Source organism: Muscardinus avellanarius, assembly GCF_963383645.1.
Source record: "Muscardinus avellanarius genome assembly, chromosome: 3".
Taxonomy (NCBI): domain Eukaryota; kingdom Metazoa; phylum Chordata; class Mammalia; order Rodentia; family Gliridae; genus Muscardinus; species Muscardinus avellanarius.
Genome location: NC_137788.1, coordinates 103617498 through 103633743, shown reverse-complemented (window position 1 = coordinate 103633743; position 16246 = coordinate 103617498). Strand labels below are relative to the sequence as shown.

At 43.3% G+C, this 16246-nt stretch overlaps 1 protein-coding gene across 3 annotated transcripts in view; it reads left to right on the top strand.

The window, feature by feature from the left end:
- Positions 1–13271, top strand: part of DENND2C (DENN domain containing 2C) — a gene marked incomplete at both ends in the record, with an annotated part of 54903 nt that extends 41632 nt beyond the window's left edge. For all 3 annotated transcript variants that reach the window (XM_080692470.1, XM_080692471.1, XM_080692472.1), the window contains 5 exons: positions 903–944; positions 5934–6039; positions 10282–10518; positions 10762–10848; positions 13240–13271. In XM_080692470.1, the coding sequence (XP_080548596.1) occupies positions 903–944; positions 5934–6039; positions 10282–10518; positions 10762–10848; positions 13240–13271 (504 nt within the window). The remainder of the gene's footprint in view (positions 1–902; positions 945–5933; positions 6040–10281; positions 10519–10761; positions 10849–13239) is intronic.
- Positions 13272–16246: the final 2975 nt, after the last annotated feature.

Genomic DNA, 16246 nt, shown 5'->3' with positions numbered 1-16246 from the left:
TTGGAAACAAGGTCTCACTAAGTTGCTGAGGCTGGCTTCAAACCTGTGGCTTTTCTGTCTCAGCCTCCCAAGTACTGGGATTATAGGCATGCACCACCATGCCCGACATAAAACATCATTTTATATTCTGGAAAACAGCCTCTGGAAGCCAGCCTTTTCGTTTTCTTTTTTCTTTCTTTTTTTTTTCTTATTTGGTGGTACTGGGGTTTCTAGAAGTCCTTCTACCTCTGGGCTACACTCCCAGACCTATTTTTTATTACTTTGGAAACAGGGTCTCTTAAGCCAGCAGGACTGGCTTTGAACCTGCGCGATCCTCCTGTCTCTCCCTCCCAAGCACGGGGATTACAAGCGTGCGCCACCATGCCCGGCTCAGCCTTTTCATTTTCTAAAATGATGTTTTTTAATGCACAGAAGATTTTAATTTAAATGTGGTTAAAATTGTCAATCTTTTCCTTTGTGGCTGGTGTTTTTTATGCGCTCCTTAAGTTTTTTTATTAACTGAATGAAGATATCCTCATATCCTTTATTATCTTGCCTTTAACTTTTGGTTCCGAATCCAACTGATATTTTTATTTTTTGTTTGTATAATATAGTTTGGGATCATTTTAATTTTTGTATGGATAACCACCTGTGCCAAGACCATTTATTGAAAATATGTCCTCCACAAGACTACTGCATTAAACTTTTAAGTCTCAATCTACAGATGTGCATACCATTGTTATTTTTTGCAATTTACTTGTTTTCGTTGTTAATTTTTAAATAGACTACAACTTTGAGTTAATTTTGTTTGAAACCATTCTCATTGCCTGAAAGAATCAAAATACCATCCTAATCTAGCAAAACATAATGTATTATCTGTGAATATCTCCGGTTAAACTTGCCTGGCTTCTTTCTTTCCCAAGGTGTTGATCGTTGATCTCTGTGCAGACAAGTTCTTACAGGAGGTGAGTGACAAAGGAAACAATTACATGTTTGGGATATAGGTCTCTCTGAGATAAGTGGAGAGAAAATATGTGAAAGTGCTTAGAGAAGATGACTCAGACAAGACTTAATTCTTACACATATTTCAGTTGACACTGTAGCCAATCATACAAGAAAAATTGGCTTGGGTTTATAGATGTCTATCCCAAAGAAGGAAGGAGGAAATAGAATAAATATTATTTTTGAAAAGGTAATCCCATCAACTTCAGATGGGTTAATGTATAAGCCTCTAATTTAATTAACTTTACGAAGTAGTTGTGCTGGGGATGTAGCTCAGTGGTAGGGTACTTGTCTAGCATGCACAAGGCCCTGTGTTCAGTCACCACCACCACAAAAAGATAGAGGGGGCAGAAGGAGGGAGAGAGAAAAGAAGGAGGAAGAGAGGAAGAAGATGAGGAAGAGGAAGAAGAGAAGGGGAAGAAAAGAAGAAAGGATTATTAAGCACTGATTTTTTGTGTGTGTGTATGTGTGTGTGTGGTACTGGGGTTCCTGGAAGACCTTCTACCTCCGGGCTACACTCCCAGACCTATTTTTTTTATTTGGAAACAGGGTCTCTTAAGCCAGTGAGGCTGGCTCCGAACCAGCGCGATCCTCCTGTCTCTGCCTCCCAAGCGCAGGGATTACAAGCGTGTACCACCACGCCTGGCTATTTGTTTATTTGTTTGTTTATTTATTTATTTTGCGGGTCTGGGGATGGAACCCAGGAGCATTTGACCTCTGAGATACACCCCCTGCCTTATTTTTTATTCTTTTTATTTTGAAACAGGGTCTCACTGAGTTGCAGAGGGCCTCACTAAGTAGCGGAGGCTGTCAGGGAACCGCAATCCTCCAGTCTCAGCCTCCTGAATGCTGGGATTGCAAGCATGCACCACCACACCCGGCAACCCTGATTATTTCTAAATATTCAGTTAGGCACGCTGGGCATGGTAGCAAATGCCTATAATTTCAATACTTGGGAGACTGACACAGATGATACCAGGTTTGAGGCCAGCCTCAGAAACTTAGTGAGGCCCCCAGTGACTTAGTGAGATCCTGTTTCAAAAGAAAAAATAAAGCGAGGCTGGAGTGTAGGTTAGAGGTAGAACACTCCTAGATTCAATACCTGTTACCAGTGAACATATATATATGTTAAGCAGTTAAAATCTAAAGATGAGCCTGAGCTTGGTGTGGTGGCACACACCTGTAATCCCAGTACTTGGGAGGCTGAGACAGGAGGGTCATAGATTCAAAGCCAGCCTTAGCAACTCAGTGAGGCTCACCTCAACTTAGCAAGACGCTATTTCCAAATAAAAAATAAAATAGGGCTTGGGGTGTAGCTTAGAGTTAGAATGCCCCTGGGTTCAATCCCCAGTACCACACACAAAAAATAAGTTGGGGGGATCTAAAGATGAATAAGACACAATTTGAATCCTCCAGTCTTACAGAATAAAGGGGAAATACAAATATAAAGTTTTTTTTTTTTTTTTTTTTTGCAGTACTGGTCATTGAACCTAGGAGCATTCGATCTCTGAGCTATACCTCCAACCTTTTTTTTTTAACTTTATTTTTGTTTTTGTTTTGTGTGTGTGAAACAAATTGCTTTTTTTTAAATTGGTGCATTGTAATCATATATCACATTGGAGTACAAGACTTGAGAGGACATACAAGCACACATCATCTAATTAGCCCTCATCCAGCCCCCATCCCATTCCCTCCCCCTCCCTGGATCCCATGCTTGTTTGGTGATTAACTTTGATACATTTGTTTATGTACCTCTTGCGGTTTTAAAGAGGCTCCATCCTCCCCCATCCCATACCCTCTGATTGGTCACCTTAGTTGCTTCACTATAGGGTCCTTTCTATGGCTCAACCTCTTCCTGTTGCCCCTTTCCTCCTAGTTTTTTGCTGATTAGGGAAAGCATCTGATTTTTATTTTCTGCGATATTTCTCTGTGCATGTTGCATTCCAAGTACCGATCCCACTCTTGACGGCCCCAGTAGTGGCCTGGCTACCGGTGGACTGATCCAGACTTTGCTGGCTCAAGCAGCGGCCTTGCCTCATGGGAGGCCCCGATTCTGGTCTCCCGACACCGGCCTAAACCCTCAGCTGGCTCCGATCCAGGCCTTGGAGGCCCCAGTAGCGGCCTTGCCTCACGGCAGGCTCCGATGCCGGCCACTGGCCCCGGCACCGGCCTAACCCCTCAGCAGGCTACGATCCCGGCCTCGAAGGCCCCAGCACCGGCCTAGCCTCACGGCAGGCTCCGATCCCGGCCTCGCTGGCCCCAGCACCAGCCTAACCCCTCGGCAGGCTCTTGTCCCAGCCTCAGAGGCCTCAGTAGTGGCCTTGCCTCCTGTCAGACTCCGATGCCGGACGTTGGCCCCGGCATTGGCCTAACCCCTCGGCAGGCTCCGATCCCAGCCTTGGAGGCCCAGCACCGGCCTTGCCTCACTGTGAGCTCCGATCCCAGCCATGCTGGCCCTGGCACCGGCCTAACCCCTCAGCAGGCTCAGATCCTGGCCTCGGAGGCCTCAGTAGCGGCCTTGCCTCACGAAAGGCTCTGATGTTGGCCGCTGGCCCTGGCACTGGCCTAATCCCTCGGCAGGCTCCTATCCAGGCCTCGGAGGCCCCAGCACCAGCCTTGCCGCACGGCAGGCTCCGATCCTGGCCTCACTGGCCCCAGCATCGGCCTAACCCCTCGGCAGGCTCCGATCTCGGCCGCGGAGGCCCCAGTAGTGGCCTTGCCTCATGGCAGGCTCCGATGTCGGCCATTGGCCCCGGCACTGGCCTAACCCCTCAGCAGGCTCCGATCCTGGCCTCAAAGGCCCCAGCATCAGCCTTGCCTCACGGCAGGCTCCGATCCTGGCCTCACTGGCCCCGGCACTGGCCTAATCCCTTGGCAGGCTCCAATCCCAGCCTCAGAGGCTCCAGCACCGGCCTTGCCTCATGGCAGGCTCCAATCTCAGCTTTGCTGTGTCCGTCACTGGCCTCACCCATCGTCAGGCTCCAATCCGAGCACCCTCTTCACCCAACCAATTGTCCCACGTTCTTGAGGGTGCGTGGTGGTAACATTCTGCCTCTGGGGTTATTATTTCAAAGGTTCCAGGTGTAATGCATCAGATCTCTGCCTCCCCTGAATACTGGCCACTGCCATTGCCACTGCCTCCACCATTTCAAATCCTTCCCAAGTTTTTTTCCACTCTGAATGTTGTCCAGTGTTCCTAAACATGCGTGACGGTAAGATTCGACATTTGGTGTAATTTCTCCAAAAAAATAAGGTTGGTAGGATCCGATTTCTGCTTCTCCTGAATACAAGTCTTTACTACCATCATGGAGAACGCTTTCAACACAGCCTTTCTCCTTTGTCTCCGCTAAACTCTCTCCTTACAGGTGATGTTCAATATTCTTAACAATATAGAGAAACAGCAGTCCTCCTTCACGGGGAATTTTTCCATAAGTTCCAGTGCATTTGGATAAGTTTTGTCTGCATCTCCAGTGTCCTGGCATCCCCCACGGCTTTCTTAACCCCTCTCCAATATTTTTCCTTTTTCTTTTTCTTTTCCTTTTTTGTTTTTTTTAATAAGAGAAGACAGTATATGTGGTTTGTGGAGGTAGTGGGATCAGGCACTCAGTAGCACTGTGACCCGATCGGTTTCCCCATGGGTCCAGCATGCTCTGCACTACTCCGCCTGGGGCCCAGAGTCCTGCGACCCGGGCCCCGGCTGTTCCCGGGGTCCAGCGTGCCCCGCACGACCCCTGCCCAGGACCCAATGTCTTACTGTACCCGGCTTCTCCAGGGGTCTGGCATGCTACGCGTGGTCTGGCCCGGGCCCCAGAGTCCCGCGACCCGGGCCCCGGCTGGCGTGCCCCACGTGACCCCCGCCTGGGACCCAGGGTACTGGGCCCGGTTTCTCCAGGGGTCTGGCGTGCTACGCGCCGTCCGGCCTGGGGCCCAGAGTCCCGCAACCTGGGCCCTGGCTGGCGTGCCCTGCATGACCCCTGCCTGGGACCCAGCGTCTTACTGTGCCCGGCTTCTCCAGGGGTCTGGCGTGCTACGCGCGGTCCGGCCCGGGGCCTTTATACTTTATTTTGAAACAGGGTCTCACTAAGTTCCGGATGGCCTCACTAAGCATTGAAGGCTGGCCATGAATCTTCAATCTTCCTGTCTCAGCCTTTAAGTACTGGGATTACAAGTGTGTACCACCATGCCTGGCTCTAAAGTTTTAGAATTTGTATAATAGATATTTGAAAAAGTGTATAGTAGAAGCAGAAAAAAACAGTAAGTTCTTCTGGATATTAAAGTATAAAGGAAGCCGGGCGTGGTAGCGGATGCTTGTAATTCCAGTACTTGGAGGCTGAGACAGGAGGATTGCACAGGTTCAAAGCCAGCCTCAGCTACTTAGTGAGGCTCTCAGCAACTTAGTGAGACCCTGTTTCCAAATAAAGTAAAAAAAAAAAAAAGGTCTGTGAGTATAGCCCAGAGGTAGAAAAGCCCCCTGGGTTCCACCCTCAGTACCACCAAAAAAAAAAAAAAAAAAAAATATATATATATATATATATATATATATATATATATATATACACACACACACACACACATATATATACACACATACATACAAATATACACACATACATACATATATACATACATATATGTATATATGTGTGTTAGAAAGGAAGAGTTAAGCCAGGCATGGTGGTGGGTGCCTCTAATCCCAGTACTGGGGAGGCTGAGCTAGGAAGACCACAGGTTCAAGAATAGCCTCAGCACATAGTGAGACTGTCAGCAACCTAGTGAGGCCCTGTAACAATTAAACTCTGTATACCCTAACCACCATAGGGAAGGAAGCTTCAGGCTGACTCTTTAGACAAAATATATACAAAATAATTTGTGGAATTTGGGGGACTGGGCTAGTGCTTATTTGAGACTTTCTCCCTCAAAGCTCATACAAACTCCCAATTTTTTCTCTCTAGGTGTCTGATGAGGATGAAATTCTACCATCTAAGCTTCAAGCTGCCTTGATGCAGATTTTGGAAGAACGAAATGAAATTTTGGCTCAGGAGCAGAAATTTTCACAAGGTAAAGACAATAAGTATTTATTGAATGCCCAGCACTCTGCTAAAGGATGAATAAAAGTAATAATTTTATCTCCTGAACCTTGAAAAGTGTGTGTGTGTGTGTGTGTGTGTGTGTGTGTTTATAGTACTGGAAATTGAACCCAGGGGCATTCTACATCTGAGATACGTGTGTATGTGTGTGACTAAGGATTGAACCCAAGGATGTTCTACATCTGAGATATTCCTCTGGCCCATTTGATTTAATTATTTAATTTTTATATTTTCTGTTACTAGGGATTGACTTCAGAAGCATTCTGCCTCTAAGCTATACCCCCAACCCTATTTTATTTTGAAATAGGGTTTCACTAAGTTGTTTAGGCTGATATTGAACATGTGATCCTCCTGCCTCAGCCTCTCAAGTACTGAGATTACAGATGTGCACCACCATACCCGGTTTTATTTTTTAATTTTGAAATAGGGTCTTGCTGAGTTGCTCAGCCTATCTTCAAACCTGCAATCATCCTGTCTCAGCCTCCCAAGTACTGGGATTATAGGTGTGTATCACCAAACCTGGGTTTGAAAATTTTATAATCAGTTTTCCTGATCCTCAGTAATCTAGGCTCCCTTGCATTGCAGAGCCCTTGCATTTGCTCAGATATATTTATAGAATGCTCTTTCCCAGATACCTAACTCCTACCCTTTCTTCTTCTTCTTTTTTTTTTTTTTTTTTTTCAGTACTGGGGATGGAACCCTGGGGCATTCTACCTTTGAGCTACACCTCTAGCCTTAGTTTTTAGTCTTTTTAGGGTTTTTTTTTTTTTTTTTTTTTTTTTTTTGGTGGTACTGGGGTTCCTGGAAGCCCATCTACCTCAGGCTACACTCCCAGACCTATTTTATAGGTTTTATTTGGAAACATGGTCTCTTAAGCCAGCGTGGCTGGCTTTAAACCTGCGTGATCCTCCTGTCTCTGTCTTCCAAGCGTGGGGATTACAAGCATGTGCCACCACGCCCGGCTCTTTTTGGTTTTTGAAACAGGGTCTCACGGAGTTGCAGAGGGCCTTGCTAAGTAGCTGAGGCTGCCGGTGAACCACGATCCTCCTGTCTCAGCCTCCCAAATGCTGGGATTACAAACATGTGCCACCACACCCAGCCACCTTTTCTCCTTGTAGGTCCATGCTCTGTATCATTTTCTCATTGAGTTCTTCCCCGACTGTCCTATTTATAATTGTACTCATTAGTCCAGCTAGCTGCTTCTCCTTTGCCTCATTTTTTCCCCATGGCTCTTATCAACAACTGATGTACTAAAGAATAAATTTCATGAAAGCAATTACTTTTGTTTTTTATATCCTATCTTTTAAACAATATTCAATAAGTAGATACTCTTTTTTTTTTTTTTTTTTTTGGCGGGATTGGGGATTGAACCCAGGGGCAATCTACTTCCAAGCTACACCCCAGCCCTATCTTTTATTTTTTATTTTGAAACAGGATCTCATTAATTTGCAGAGGGCCTCACAAAGTTGCTAAGGCTGGCTGAAAACCTGAGAGTCTCTTGTCTCAGCCTCCCAAGTACTGGGATTACAAAAATGTACAGAACTCTTTTAGATTCTTAAAGCAGTGATAGAGTTCTTTTTTTTTTTTTTTTTCGGGTCTAGGGATGGAACCCAGGGGCATTTGACCTCCAAGCTACACCTTCTGCCCTGTTTTTTATTCTTTATTTTGAAACAGGGTCTCACTAAATTGCAGAGGGCCTCACTAAGTAGCTGAGGCTGTCTGCGAACCGCGATCCTCTGTCTCAGCCTCCCGAATGCTGGGATTACAAACATGCACCGCCATGCCCAGCGAGTGATAGAGTTCTTTACAGCACAGAGAGGACAGGCAATAGAGAAAAAGACCAATTAATTTAAATATATTAAATCTTTAACATTTCTTTTCATCAGGGGACACCATAGAAAATATTAAGGAAAAAAAAGCTAAGAACTAGGTAAAGGTATTGTCAACAAATGTAACTAACAAAGGAATAGTATATAGAAGTTATTTTTACCAAAAAAATCCTACAAATAAAAAAAAGAAAACTGGGTGTTATGGCCCATGCTTGTAATCCCAGTACTTGGTTCAGGGACAGCCTCAGCAAGTAGTGAAACTCTCATCAACCTAGCAAAACCCTGTTTCAAACTAAAAATAAAAATAGGCCTGGGAGTGTAGCTCAGAGGTAGAATGCCCCTGGGTTCAATCTCCAGTACCACAAAACAGGAGGAACCTGGGGGAATAACTCAAAGGTAGAATGATCCTGGGTTCAGTTCCCATTACCAAAAAGAAATGGGATCGGGGCTAAGAAAGTAGCTGAGAGTGCCCCTGGGTTCAACCCTCAATACACCCTGCATACACACACAGAATAACAACAAACAAAACAAAAAACAATCACCAGACTTGGGAGTCCAGTGTCTCTACTTAACAGACTGGGATGACCCTGAAGATTTAGCCTTTACAGCCAGGAGTGGTGGCACAGGCTTGTAATCCCATTACATGCTGGGAAGCTGAAACCAGAGGATTGCAGGTTCGTGGTCAGCCTTAGCTACTTAGGCCCTTAGTGAGACCCTGTTTCAAAATAAAGAATAAAATATAGCCAGGCGTGGTGGCGCACGCTTGTAATCCCTGCACTTGGGAGGCAGAGACAGGAGGATCGTGCTGGTTCGGAGCCAGCCTCGCTGGCTTAAGAGACCCTGTTTCCAAATAAAAAAATATAAAATAGGTCTGGGAGTGTAGCCCGGACGTAGAATGGCTTCCAGGAAGCCCAGTACCACCACCAAAAAAAAAAAAAAAAGAATAAAATATAGGACTGGGGATGTAGCTTGGAGGTAGAATGCCCCTGGATTCAATCCCCAGTACCACAAAAAAGAAAAAAAGAAGAATTTAACCTTTAGAAGCTTTGGTGTCCCCAAATGTAAAAGATGAATAATAATACCTACTCTATTTGATTATTATGTTTGTGATTTATCTTACTCATTCAACAAATTATTTTATGAACTAATCATGGTGTTATATGAGATGGGAAAGGTGAGAGGGAAACTGATTTGGTAGGGAAATACAGTGAATTTACTTTTAGGTATGTCTTATTTAATTGATTCAAAGTTACCAAGTTCTAAAAAGAACCTGATATAGTGATTAGTGATATTTATGTGTATATTCGAGCTGGGGATGGAACCCAGGGGTATTCTGCTTCTGAGCCACACCCCCAGCCCTTATTTTTTTTATTTTGAAGCAGGGTCTCACTAAGTAGCTGAGAGCCTCAATAAATTGCTGAGACTGTCTTTGAACTGGCGAGCGTCCTGTCTCTGCCTCCCAAGTACTGGGATTACAGGCATGTACCACCACGCCTGGCCTGATATAGGGATTTTTAGACAAAATTGAATTTTTGTGTTAATGGGAGAGCTAAATGATGATCACTCATAGCCTAAAAACCTAGAAGGTGAAATATGAGGGCTGGAAATAAAAGATTGGGACTTACCAACATAGCCAGCTCTGTCTCTGTGCCAATGAGCATTTTTTCTTTTCTTTTTTTTTTTTTTTTTTTTTTTTTTTTTTTTTTTTTTTTTTTGGTGGTGCTGGGGTTCCTGGAAGCCCTTCTACCTCCTGGCTACACTCCCAGACCTATTTTATATTTTTGAAACAGGGTCTCTTACACCAGCGCAGCTGGCTTCGAACCTGCGTGATCCTCCTGTCTCCACCTCCCAAGCGCAGGGATTACAAGCATGCGCCACCACGCCTGGCGCCAATGAGCACTTTAAGGAAGGGAGTGTTGAAGAGAAGTGGTATGAGGATCATACTCAGAGAGTGACGACGCAACAAATAGTCGGTTTTAAAGGCTGGATAGGATTCTGGAATTCAGAGAGCACAAATTGAGGGAGACCAAAGAAATGAGGTGCTGAGCACAAATGCAGCATAGAGTGTAAAGGAGGGCAAAATTAGAAAAGCAGACTAAATTTGGTTGGTTCTCGCTGCTGACCTTCGGAAGAACAGCTACAGTGAAATCAGAGGCATGCAAACCAGGCTGTAAGAAGTCATAGGGTATGTGTGGGAGGAAGGTAAAGGTCAGGATATAACCTATTTTCTTTTTTGAAGTTGTGGACCATGGAAGAAAGCTAAATTCTTAAATTTATTCTCAGTTCTTTTATTTGTGATTTCATAGGCATGATCTCTATAATCAGAGCCAGTGTTCCCAAAACTTAGGGGATTTTTCTCTCTTTTTTCTTTCATTTTGCAGCAGATATGACACTCAATTCTCTGGTGTCTGAAGCATTTGTCAGGTTTTTTGTGGAGCTGGTGGGACATTATTCTTTGAACATGACTGTCACTGAGCGTGGAGAGCGTGTATTCCAAAGGGAGTCATTCCGAAAATCCCATACCTCTCGAAGTGTCCGCCACTTTCTAGATCTCTTCATGGAGACTCAAATGTTTGCAGGATTTGTCCAGGACCGAGAGCTTCGGAAAAGTGGGGTAAAAGGTCAGTTTCCATCATAGAATTCTCCCTTTATTTGGTGAGTATTTGGATGGTTTGAATATAATATAAACCAAAACCAGTGTACTGCTGCAAGGGCCCAAAATCTGATTTGCTCATTATTGGAATTGTTTTGTAATATTGTTTTAGCTATAGAAATAATGCACAGTTTTATTTAACTAATTTCCAGTCTTCAATGTTGGACTTTTTCACCAGCATGAATTTTCCTCATTATTTGTTTCTTCATAGGTTTGTTTGAGGTCCGGGCTCTCCAATATTTGGAAACAATTCCTGAGTCTGAGCCTAGTGGGGTGAATAGAATTTTGCGGAGTCTTGGTGAGTTGCTGTTTTTTCCTCTTAGATAAATATGGCTGAAAAAAATTCGCAGTAAGCAAACTTCATCCCAAAGGCTTTATATACAGAAGCAGTGTAATCCCAAGTATGCTGACCAGACACCATGGCCCTGCTTCCAAAATGTTTTGGAGAAAAAGTCTTTCTCAGAGGCTGAAATTCCCCATCAGAGCAGCCTTTGAGTCTTATTTCCCCGACAAACTTTATGGTAAAAGTTTTTCTATCCTGATATATTCTAGGTTATGTCTCTTTAAAAATCTTATAAAAACTATGGTTCCTTTCCCCCAAAAAAATTCATTTATGGCATACAAGTAAGTTTTACATATGATTTGAAGATGTTCTCAACCTCCCTCCCGAAGCCTATTTATGTACTCCAGATTTAAAACGCCTGGTTTAAAGGGACACTGAGGCCGGGTGTGGTGGTGTACGCTTGTAATCCCCGCACTTGGGAGGCTGAGACAGGAGGATCACACAGGTTCGAAGCCAGCCTCAGCTACTTAGTGAGGCTCTCAGCAACTTAGTGAGACCCTGTTTCCAAATAAAATATTAAAAAAGGTCTGGAAGTATAGCCCAGAGGTAGAAAGCCTCTGGGTTCCACCCCCCAGTACCACAATAAATAAATAAATAAATAAATAAATAAATAAGTAAGTAAATAAATAAATAAATAAATAAATAAATGGACACTGAGGCAAAAGAGGGTATCTTGCAAGTCTCTAATTCTGCACTTCATAAAGAAACACAGCTGGGCGTGGTTGTGCACACCTATAATCCCAGTACTTGGGATACTGAGACAAAATGATTGCAAGTTTGAGGCCAGCCTCAGCAACTTAAACCCTGGTTTCAAATCAAAAGTAAAAAGGACTAGGGATGTAGCTCAGCAGTAGATTGTCCCTGAGTTCAATACCCAGTACCAAAAGAAAAAAAGAAACAAACAAACACAGTTGTTTATAGTTTTCCAAATAATTGCAAAGTACAATATAAAAGAAAAGTGGTGAGGCAAGGCCAAAAAAATGGAGAACTCATATTCCATGGTATTTATACTGGTCTTAAAAAATACATGCCTCTAACTAGACCCTGTCCATTAAGGACCCTGTCACCATGGACAAGTATGCCTTAGGTTGTTATCTCTCTCTCTCTCTCTTTTTTTTTTTTTTTTTTTTTTTTTTTTTGTGGTACAGGGGGTGGAATTCAGAGGCTTTCTACCTCCGGGCTATTCTCCCAGACCTATTTTATACTTTATTTGGAAACAGAGTCTCACTAAGTTGCTGAGAGCCTCACTAAGTAGCTGAGGCTGGCTTTGAACCTGTGCCATCCTCCTGTCTCAGCCTCCCAAGCCTGGGGATTACAAGCGTGCGCCACCACGCCCGGCTTGTTAGCTCATTTTTATACCTTGGGATTAGATTAGATCACTAGTCGCAGCTCTGATTGCAGATCAGAAAAGCTTCCTTTGGGAAGCTTAACATTTTTTCTCTCAGGCTCTAGGGAATGTATGGAGGGTAAGCCAGGTGATTTTAAGCTTTTGTCAGGTTTAAAAATCACTGGATTAAGCCGGGCGTGGTGGCACAGGCTTGGGAGGCTGAGACTGGAAGATCGCAGTTTGCAGATAGCCTCAGCTGCTTAGTGAGGCCCTCTGCAACTTAGTGAGACCCTATTTCAAAATAAAAGAATTAAAAAAATGGGGTTGGGGTGTAGCTCAGAGGTCAAATGACCCTGGATTCCATCCCCAAACCCGCAAAATACATACATACATACATACATACATACATACATACATACATACATACATATCACTGGATTAGACTTTGCCTGAGTTATCATCTATCACTACAATTAGAAACTGGGGTAAGGGGGATTAAACACATCACCTGCTATCTTGATATGTCAGCTTTCTATTATTGTAGAAAAACACCTAAAATAATCAACTTTAAAACAGAAAATTTTATTTTGGCTCACAATTTGGAGGTTTTAGCCCATAGTCAGTTGGCTCCATTGCTATTGGGCCTGTAGCAAGGCATTCTATCATGGCAAGCATGCATGCCCAAGGAAGCTTGCTTACTTTATGGAAGAAGCAAAGAGACAGGAATGGGCCACAGTGAGTACCCCTTGGAGGACACGCCCCTCATGTCTAGGCTTCTTCCCACTAGACCTCACTTCTTAAAGACTACCGCTTCTCAGTAGTGTCACAGACTGGGGCCAAGCATTTAGCAGTTGGGCCTTCGGGGTGGGGTACACTTACTCAAGCCATAGCACTTGAGATGGCAGCTTCATTCTTGGGCTCTTCTGAATGACTAAGTTATTAATCTCTTGCCTCAAGTAATGCACAGTAAATAAATGAAGATAAATTGAGAGTTAATTCTACCTTTTTTTTCCTTTTAGGAAGCAAAATGAAATTTCTGCAGAAGAAATGAAATCATTGACTCTCTTCATCCTAAATAGAACAGAAAGTGCCAAAGAAAATGTTTTTCCAAGGGTCAGGAGATTTTGCAGTATTCTACAATAGCCTTAAAATTTTAAATTTTAAGGAGCAAGTCAGGCTCTTAGAAGAGGACCCTCCTGTTGCTGCTGTGAAATTGCTGGAGAATTGCTGGTAGTAGTCTGGAACTGATGTTCTTTGCTCTGCCTCCAGTTTTGTTACTGTGGCCTTTTCTGTTTGATTCTTGGGCTCATTTTCTGTTTTGTGCTTAGTCTGTGAAAGCAATTGTCTTTTACAAGGGAAAGACTTGGCAGTGCATTTTTTTTTCTGTGTGTGTGTGTGTGTGTGTGTGTGTGTGTGTGTGTGTGTGTGTGTGTGTGTTTTACTGGGGATTGAACCCAGGGGCATTCTACCTCTGAGCTACATCCACTCCAACCCTATTTTACTTTGAAACAGGGTCTCCCTAGGTTGTGGAGGGCCTAAGTTGCTGAGGTTGGCAGCGAACCTGCAATCCTGTCTCAGCCTCCCAGTACTGGGATTGCAAGTGTGCACTACCACACCCAGCTTGGTGGTGCGTTTATAAAACAGCTCAAAGATGAGTGTATTGAGAGAAATGCTGAGCTTTAAGTACTAGAGAGGCACAGGGGAAAGAGAGAGCCCTACATAATTCTCATCACTAAAACGTCAGGGCAGCTTTAAACCATGGGCTCTTTTACACACTTGAATATACTCATCACATATCTCCATGCTTTTTGTCTAATGTCCTATCTAGGTGAATCTCACTTTATACGGAAGCCCTACTTATTAGCACTGCTATTGAGTACCTTGTAAAAGTTGACATCTTACTGCTCCTCCTCCACAAGGTATGGCACTGGAATAGCTTGGCTCTCGTGTCGGTGACAAACCTTGAGGAATTGTAGATAATATGAAAATGTCCTTTCAAGGGCACAGGAACTGCTTATATGTGTGAATGTATATGTGCGCGTACTCATTCACCATTTGCCATGCTCTGTGGTACATGTATGTATGTCATCTTATTCAAGCCTTAAACCAACTTTATGAGATAGATATTTGCATCTCCATTTACTTTAAAAAACAGAATTCAAAGAGGCAGAACAACTTGGCAACAGTTATATACTTCAGATAGAACTGAAGCCATAACACTGAAAATTGGTTAGTCCTGTACATGGAGATTTGAACTTGTAGGATCATAGCTGTTTCAACAGTTTTCTATTAAGTGTGCCTCCACCTTTCAGCTCTGAGAATAAGGTATTTTTAAACGACAGGTGTCTGGATGAGGGTTTGTGGGTTTGTTTTAGAGTTCTGGGGCTGTGTGCTCTATCACTGAGCTACACCCCTACTTTGAAACTCTATTTGATTCCCTTAAAATTGTTGGGCTTTTTTTTTTTTTTTTTTTTTTTTTGGTGGTACTGGGGTTCCTGGAAGCCCTTCTACCTCTGGGCTACACTCCCAGACCTATTTTTATATTTTTATTTGGAAACAGGGTCTCTTAAGGCAGCACACTGGCTTCGAACCTGCACCTGCGGGATCCTCCTGTCTCCCCTCCCAAGCGCGGGATTACAAACGTGCACCACCACGCCTGGCTGGGCTTTTTGTTCTAACTAAATTTGACTCCAAATATGACTATTTCCTGAATATACACCATTTAATCACCCAGATCTTTAATATCTAAAGTAGTTGTAGTGCCAGTTGCAGTGGCACACACCTGTAACCCCAGTGTTTAGGAGGCTGAAACAAGAGGATTATAGTTCTAGGACAGCCTCAATAACTTTGCGAGACCTTGTTTTAAAATAAAAAAGGGCTCCGGTGTAACTCAGTGGCAGAATGCCCCTGGGTTCAATTCCCAATACCAGAAAAAATTAACAATGGAGTTGGTAGTAGTGGTTTAAATTTGTCAGTGATGGTGCAGTTTTATTGATAAATATTTTAGCAAATGTCAGTTTTCTTCAACTTTTTCTCATATTATTAACTGGCATTAGAAAATATTTATCTAAACTTAAGAAAATTTGTAAAGTGTATTGTGGTACAGTTGATTGACGTGTACAGTATTGATGCAATAACCTGTTCAGGTATGCCTGAAAGAATCTGAAACAGACACCATTTAAGGCTGGTGCTGCATAATATAGTTCCTACAGATGTGGGCCCAGGGAATAGAACTAACTGAGCCTGTCTTTTGAAATGGTGATTAAGCAGCTTACCCCAGTGGGGCTTACACCTTACTTCTCCCCACCTGTGTCTATTTACACTTCAGCCTGGAGGGAACAATTAGTAATTGGGTGTTTATAAAATGGGGGTAGAAGGCTTTACTGTGGTTGATACTGACTAAACCTTTGCAGAAATTTTGCTTCAGGGATGAGAGTTCTTAACATTATCCCTGCAGTCTGAAAGCCTTTTCCCTTCCTTAGGTTTGTTATACTTTATTGTTGTAAAGTATTGTGAATTCTGAGTATGTTTGTAAAAGAATTGCTCAAGATTTGTATAAAATGTTCATGGCTCTTTTGATGGAAAAAAGACATTAAAAATTCCATATGTCTTGGAGAATTTTAAATAAAATTACTTAAGATATAAAAATCTTTTATATTACTTAAATCTGTGGAGCACCTGGGCTTGGTGGCCCATGCTTGTAATCCCAGCAATTGGGAGGCTGAAACAGGAGGATCGTGGTTTGCAGACAGCCTCAGCTACTTGGTGAGGCTCTTTGCAACTCAGTGAGAAGCTGTTTCAAATTAAAAAAAAAAAATAGGGCTAGGGGTGTATCTTGAAGGTAGAATGCCCCAGGGTTCCATCCCCAGTGCCACATACACACACACAATCTGTGGAGCACATTTATTTATTTATTTATTTATTTACTTACTTACTTTAGGTACTGGGGGTGGAACCCAGGGTCATTCTACCTCTGAGCTACACCCTCAGCGCTATTTGTGTGTGTGTGTGTGTGTGTGCGCGTGC